Source organism: Sesamum indicum, linkage group LG9 (genome assembly GCF_026168435.1).
Source record: "Sesamum indicum cultivar Baizhima isolate 11 linkage group LG9, ASM2616843v1, whole genome shotgun sequence".
Classification (NCBI taxonomy): domain Eukaryota; kingdom Viridiplantae; phylum Streptophyta; class Magnoliopsida; order Lamiales; family Pedaliaceae; genus Sesamum; species Sesamum indicum.
This window is the reverse complement of record NC_142665.1, coordinates 5,566,036-5,574,297: the sequence shown is the minus strand read 5'-3', so window position 1 is coordinate 5,574,297 and position 8,262 is coordinate 5,566,036. Positions and strand designations below refer to the sequence as shown.

Below are 8,262 nucleotides of genomic sequence, written 5' to 3'. Positions count from 1 at the left end.
TTTTTTTTTTTTTTCAATTTTTTTAGTTCAGATGAAATTTGGTGGGATATGTAAGTCATTTTTATTTTTTTTTAAGAGTGTATCAATTACAAAAAATATATGTTATATTTACTAATATAAATATTTCATTTTTTACCAAACTTGGTTGGAAGTAAAATTTACATTAGTTTCGTTAGTAGACAGATAGGGTGCTACCAAGATGATGTTTATACCTGAAAAAGAAAAAGAGAAGTAAGCCCCCACCAAAATAAGGCTCTAGTAACTGTTATGAACTCTATATAACATTCTTGAAAGCAAGGTTTCCTCAATTACTAAACAATTTGATACTGCTCAGACACCTCACCTGCATTAACTCCTCTCCTTACGCCGTGGCCGCCATGCCGCCGCCACCAACCTTCCGTCCAACAAACCAAAATACTACATCTAAAACAAGAAAAGAAAACCAAGAGCAAGAAGGCATGCATTCGACTAGTAAAAGTAGGTATTTCAGGGAGTATTATCACATCTCAAGTTGTTCCAGGCATTTGACAACAGTAGATTCATCGGCCTCGGTTGCAGTTTCCTCCGCCTCAGCCGACAACTTCTTTGATGGTGCAGAAGAGGCAGAGACAGATGGCTGATCTTCTTTTGGGGCAGGTGGAGCAGCAAAAACAGGAACTGCCTGCCTGATGCATACAGGTGGGGCTACTTGTACTGGTCGGGGTGGCATCGCTTGTGCGGGCCGTGTAGTAGGTGATGGAAGTGGTGGTGCAGAGAAAACCGGCACTGATGTTCTTATTGTAACGGGTGGAGCATTCCCTTGGTAAGGTTTCCTACAATGACTCATCGGGACATAAGGAGCAGCCCCGACGGCAGGAAACCTATGTGTAGCCCGAAATTCTGGTGACGCTGGTCTGGTCGATGGCAAAGGCTGCGGCAGCGTAGTGTGGTTATCATTTATCAAAGATGGGGACCTGTTTCGAGAAGCAGTTTTCTGGCAGAATAAGGGAAGGATTTTGGATGTGGACATTGCTGGGCGCTGTGGGCTAGGGGGACGAGGGGTTGGAAGGGGGAACTTTGTCTGAAATGGTAAGGATACGCGGTTGAAGTTTTGCGTTTTCGACTTTTCCTTCATACGGTAGTTCTGCAATGCCCTTGCTATTCTGATCTGTTCCTGCTCATCGTTATTTTCATGTTCTGATGAAGAGTTTGCATCTTGCTGTGCCACTGACCAAACAAAACATGAATCATTAGTGAGTCTACAAACATTCTCCAAATCGACACAAAACAAAAACACCAGCTGTAGAACAGAGCTATCAATCTATATCAGGATTTTCATCAGCATATCTATGTAAGCTGAGAGAAGACATAATATTGGTTCTGGAAAAATACATAATGTAACATGCAAACTACTCTGCTGCAGAGAGTCGAGAAAAGTTACTAACATTGTTTTAACAACAACCAAGCAGCCAGGGCAGCGTTCTTCTCGGCTTGCTTTTTGTTCTTTGCAGGTTCTCCCGTAAATGTGATTCCCGCCAATTCCACAGTTCCTGTAAAAACAGGAAGGTGACCTAAACCAGACCTGAAAGTCGTGTATTGAGGCAAAGGAGATCCAACTCTTTGTGCAATCTCCTGCAACAGATTTTTGTAAACCCCCGTCTCATCCTATCCGACAAACAGAAAAAACAAAAAAATAAGAAAAAAGAATTCAGCACGGTTTGACAAAATTGATACACAAATAAAAACACACATAAACGTTCGTAAAACCTGATTAGCTAAAACCTTCAGTATGAAAAAGGTCGTTATTCAGAAATTAGTACTAGTTTCTTAAGTTGTGAAAGGTTATGGTACACAACAAAAGTGCTATAAAATCGCATTTTGATCCAACTTTTGGGTTCCTTATCTCGTTTTTTTTCAATAACCACCGACATCAATCAGATGAGATCAAGTTCTGGAGTTCAAGATAATAAATAGAACAGCGACTTCGGTTCCAAGTATATAGTAGTCAGTACATGGAAGTGGACAGGCACATGCAAGGTGCAGCTTGCTAATGGATAAGCACATTAAATTGAGGACGACAAGACTATAGCAATAGCACCCGTTGCTCCAAGTTCATAAGACAAATCATGCATCCAACACAAAAAAAATTAGAAAAATACGAAACCGTCACCTAAATCTTTTAAAGATTTAAATCTATATTCCAATCTGGCTCGCATGCATGCATTTAATGAAAAATAACAAAGTCAACAATTTCAATTTATCCATCTTCATCATAGCCTCAAGAATCATACTAACTAGAATTAAATAAATTTAAACCCCAAACATTTCCCCCCACATGCACCCTACTTCCAAGAAGTCTAATTTGAAATGAACCCAATTGTTATTTTATGAAATATTAGGTACCCATGCCACGGATTTTCAAAGTTTTCATACTTAATCCAACCTTCTTAAATAATATATTTATGTATTAGTAAAGAATCACAATCACAGAGAAGGTTCTTCATCATGCATCACTTCAGTTTAACTAACTAATAAAGAAATCCAATTTTAAAATGACTTATACTTGCTTCTCTCATATTGTACATTGACAGGTCCGTTACCATACATTTCCTCAAAGTCATTAAGGGTTAATTGCATTTTACTCCCTCAAAAACACAAATTAGCACAAAACCCCACCTACACAAAATAAGTAAATAGCAATACGACCCCTGAACTTTTAAATTTTTTTAAAAAATAAGCTAACTGCCTCTAGAATCGTTTCGTCATTTTTCTAAAATTCATGGTATCGGATTGTCCTTTCTTTTTCTTTGCCTATTATTATTTCAACACAAGCCCTCTTGCACTTTTAAAAATACTAGCAAGCAACATTGAGCTTCTTAAGCCCAACAATGAAAAAGGGTATTGACATTGGAGCTCCAAGAAGGGGGGGAGTGAAATGACAAGAATGCCCTCCAATTAATGGAATTGATGAGTGAACAGTAGAGGAAGAACAAGAACCAGCTGTTGATGAAAGATAAAGACAAGATTGATGGTTTCTGCATTAATTATGGTCCCTTCCACCACCCACAACTCCATCATCATCCCTCTCTCCTTGAAACTTCCTTTTCTTTTACTTTTTTCCCCTTTGTTTATTCTGCCTGAACTAATTTTATCACTAAACTATTCTGGAGGGCATTCTCGTCATTTCAATCACACCAGCTCGGTCGTTGATCAGGGAGAAGAATACCATTCCACAACCGGTGGGTTTAACTCGTAAACCCGGCGGCGCAGGCTAACGCTATAGTCACTAGCTTACGCGTACAGAGACGGCGCAAGTTAGCATCTTATCCATTTAAGAGGGCCAAGAGAGAAATGAGAGGACACGATAAATGCCCTCCTCCGCAAGTTTGGTTTCTGTGATCAGTTTTTTCGAAAATATTGCTACTATTTGTACTTTTAAATCAGAAAAAGGAAATGGATGAATGGAGATATAAATCGGAAAAATAAGGAGACAGAGCCGCGGCGGCGATGGAGTGGGAGCGGGGAGGGGAATGAGTGGGAACAAATAACGTACTAGGATGCGGGCGGCGAGGGAATGGGAGGGGCCGCGGGAGGAGAGGGAGATGAGGGCGGCCTCGGCGGCGGAGTGCTCGGCCTGGCGGAGAGTGGAGCAGTACTGGGGGCTCTCGAAGCTCTCGCCGTTGAAGTTAACGATCGCCTTGAAGCGCGGCGCGTGGTCTGGGCCCTCCCTTATACAGGTGTAGGATGGAAGGTTGAAGCAGCTCCGCTGCGCCAGCTCCTGAAGCTGGTTCTTGTACATCTCTCTTCTCTCCTTCTCTTTCTCACTCTATCTCTCTCTGTTTAGAGGTACAATACAAATGCGTCTCAGATTTTTATTTCTCTAAAAGGGAAATGGAGATGGGGATCGGGTAGGGGTTTGAAATGAGGTTTTCCGTTTGCAGTTTGAGGTGAGGGAGAGGGATTGTTTGTTGCAGAATCGGGTTTGGGTGTTGGAGTTTTGTGAGAGCAGGGAAGAAGGGTAGGGGTGGGGGGGGTGGGGTAGTAATAGTAATAGTGAGCAAAGTTTCTGGGTTTGGGGTTAATACATACAAACAATATATAAAGAAGTGTATGTATATGTGTGTAGGTAGAGGTGGGGGGATGGGGAGAGAGTCAACTCTACATACATAAGGTTAAGGTGGGTGGGGGTGTGTGCATGGAAGTGAATGAGATTCTCTGCACTCTCATCTCTTTGATTTTCTCAATTTTCAATTGTATTTTTCCCTGTCTCTTTCTTTTTCCTTTTTGTCTCAACCATCACTCCTATTTATTTATTTTTTATTTTTATTATGATGAATGCTGTAAATCTGAATTTTTGAGTGCTTCCACTTACATTATTATGAAACCAAATTCCCAAAATAATCAATCTTTAAAGCTCATAATTTCGTTTTTACTATTGCTTTATTTATTGAATATAATATTTTTTTAATTTCAATTCTTATTTTTGTATCTGTTTAAATTAAATGAAGTAGATCAAAAATTCATAAGCAGCGCCTACTGACTTATTTAATTTATTGACAAAATTATAAAAATTAAATCATCTTTTTCAATATTTAATTTATTGACAAAATAATTCAGTGTAGCGAGAATGGCCAAGTCACGTTCATTTGAAAACTGGTAGGTCCACCCAATTTACTCTTTCCCAAGTACAAAATATTATAAACACCCACAAAAATTATTTTAAAATAATTACATTTATATTTCTTGACTTACCGTTTATTTATATAAATTATTCATTTTTTTTAATAATTGCAAGCATATCTACTAAAAAACATCAATACTATATTATATAAATTATCCCTATTTGATGTGCATTAATAAAAAATATTAATTTGTAAGGGTAAATGAGTAATTTTATCCGTTATAAAAAAAACCTCGACCACATCACTATTAAACTCCCGAAAATATCACCATCATCAATACACATACTATTCATACTTTTTGCATGTTATAAATTAGTTTCTAAAATTATACAAAAGAAGTAAACATGTCATAAATAAGTGGGTGTAAATATAATTATTCGAATTATTATATACATGAATGTCGTAACAATATAATCTAGAAAAGAATATATATATATATATATATTGTGGCTGTTGAGCGGAATGATTGGCAGATTGATCCGTGGTAGGAGGGCAAACACAAATTTGATATTGTTTTGATCGTTTTGTAATAATCAGTACGAGGGTTAAATTTCATTAAAGCGACATTTCTATACAAGTTATAGTTTGTAACTTTTAATCACATTACACTTATGTTTCAACTTATTATCCATTCAAGCTATTTCTATTATAATTTATTATATAATCGCTGAGCATTATTTTACATTTATAAAATTTCAAAAAATTATTTGGTGCAATATCGAGCACAGATACGACTCAAACACACCTCGTCAGACAAGACATCAGCATATTCAAAAATAAAATAAAAAAATAATATGGTGTTGGACACACCTATTACACGTTTTGGATACATTTCGATTTTTTTTTTAAATGTAATTTTAAACAGTTTTTGACTTCTCCCAAACTAAAAATTTTAAGATGAAATTACTAAAAAATCAAGAGACGGTCATGATGATTTAACTAATTTGGATGATTATAAAATTTTTACTGCATACTTTTTAAAATAAATTGATTATGTATATTTTTAAAACCATGTATTTTGGTTAAGAATTTAGATGTCATACATATATATATACTTATTTTATATTTTATATATCAAGACATTTTTTATATTGTATATTATAATTTCATAAGAGTTTGATAATAGAAATAAAAAAAAATATATTATATATTTTTATATCAGTACCATATCATATTTTAATTTTTTAAAAATTTTGGTATCGCGATATCCATGTCGTACCATAGCCACATCTCTCCATACCCATGGATCATTGCTCCACATTGTATCCCACTTATCAAGATGAATTTCGGAATAAAAACATTAAGTTTGACCTTAGGTGTGCGTGGGATAAAAAATAAAATAAAATTGAATATAAATGTTTCAACTTTGAATCTTCTTGGTTTGTTTCCAGAAGTCAAAACCATCACATTTATATAGGTCATTGTTTGCTACAAATAATTTAGTATTTTTAATAAATGATTAAAATCAAATAATTGCATGCCCTCATAATTATTCTTGTATATAATATGATGGGGGTAAAAATGCCGCCCTACACCAATTAAATTCTGTATCAGATTATGTTCTCGCCAAAGGAATGGGTTTTTATAATTTTTTATTGTAAATATTAATTTATATTAATTTTGAAAATCAATTCAAATTTCAAATTAAAATTTATTATAACATAAGTAATTAAATAAAATGATGTATTACTTTGCATGTACATTAAAACTTTAGGGTAAAATTAATAAATAAAAGGATGGGGTGGACGAATCTAAGCCCCACGATTGATTACAAGTCAACGCTCTCAATTATGACTTTGCAGATTGCCATTGTTGCCATCACAACTGACTTTTGCTCATCTGCTCTCTCCGCTCATTTATTCGTCTCCTGATGAATAGTTAAACTGAATCGACTTACAGAATAGTGGTTTTAGTGGGAATAAACAAACCTACAAACTCAAGCCAAGGGATTCCTTAAGGGACAAATCAATGGTCATGAGTCAAAATTCAGTAAAACAGTGTGCATGAGCAGTGATGAACGCGTATGTATAAAAAAATTAAAAGAAAACTTAGGACAAGGGGTATATTAGTAAATTCAAGGTTGGTTTGGGACATCATGATTATGCATTATAAATCCTATTGATGCATGATGATGATGCTGTGAAAACATACATCTTGAGATTCATAAAAAAAGTTATATGGGGAATTCAAATTAAATAATATCTTTAAAAATATTCATAAAATGAACCCAAAAATGCGTAGAGTCTATGTTATTAGGTATTATGCATCTCAGATGATGTGATCTTTTAGGATTGCTCAATTTTAGGAGCCACTTAGGTAATATGTAGGGATATTTTGGAAATTATTAATATGTTATAAGATATTTAAATGATTGTTATAAAAAGAGCTTATAATTTTTTTTTAAAAAAAAAGATATTAAAAATTTATATGCTATTTTAGAAATTTTAAAGAGTTCTTAACTTATTTTTAAAAATGATTAAATATATATATATTTTAATTTTAATTATATTATTATAAAATTGCAATTAACATTTTTTAAGTTTCTTAAATTGCAATTATATTATAAAATATCAGGAGTACCAGATGTAATATTTTAAATTACAAAAAAATATGTATAATTATACCAAATACGAAAAGAAAAAGTATGATGTAATTATTCCAATAAGATATTGATGAAAGATGGGGGTCTTTTTCAAGACATAAAAAATCCAAATTTATGAGAGCTTTTTCTTTTATTTTGATGTTTTTTAGTTTTTGGTAGTAGTAGTGGTGGAGTGATGATGATGAGCAGTGTATGTGTATGTATATGTATAGATAGATCACAGAATCTTTGATCTTCGAGGTTGGTTTTCCATTTACACATTTAAAAAATAAATAAATAAATAAAGCTGGGTGATTTCGTTCATACCTTGTTTAATTTTATTTTTCTGGGAGGGGTAGGAATGTAAATGCATCGTCCCAGTAGTCAAATTTACACCATATAAATGTTAGTGGGGAACAGCTTTAATGGTCTCCGCATTTAATCAACTTTGACTTTCGATTTCCCTAAATTGCCCCTCTAAATATTAAATCAAGTTGTAACAAAACAATTGTTTATGGTATTTTAACACAAATTGTTTGAGATTTTTTTTTTTTAAAAAAAAAATCATACTTAATTTTATATAATTTATAAGATGTAAAGTATTATTTTGATAATGAAGCTTTTATGTATAATTTATAAAATATTAGTAATTGCAGTTCTTATAGGTGATTTAATTAAATAAAAAATTATCCAATCTGTTTACTTATTTTTTTTTAAAGAGTTTATAAATATTTTATAACATTTGAAATATTTCATAACATAAATTTTTGATAAATCCAATTCCATATAATATTTACTTTCTCTTTCTCCCATAAAATAATGATGATTACTATGGGGGAAAATATATTTTTAAATAGGAGTTTTTATTTTTTAATTTTTTGAAAAATTCAAGTCATGTGTGTGTCCAATTTCACCTAGGAATATGAGAAAAGGACACAAGTGATAAAGTTGAAAGGGAATCCTATTTGAACTCCAGTTTATTTCACGTAATTATGACTTTGGACAAAAAATTATGTGCGG

The 8,262-nt window shown here is 33.5% G+C and overlaps 1 protein-coding gene across 1 annotated transcript; it reads right to left on the bottom strand.

Moving 5' to 3' along the window:
• Positions 1-248: 248 nt before the first annotated feature.
• On the bottom strand, positions 249-4,200 carry DRB2 (dsRNA-binding protein 2). The gene is made up of 3 exons (XM_011091608.3): positions 3,533-4,200; positions 1,425-1,644; positions 249-1,206 (listed from the first exon to the last, which is right to left on the bottom strand). The coding sequence occupies exons 1-3, from the start codon at positions 3,776-3,778 to the stop codon at positions 500-502; spliced, it is 1,173 nt and encodes a 390-aa protein (XP_011089910.1). The 5' UTR covers positions 3,779-4,200; the 3' UTR covers positions 249-499.
• Between the last annotated feature and the right edge of the window lie 4,062 nt (positions 4,201-8,262).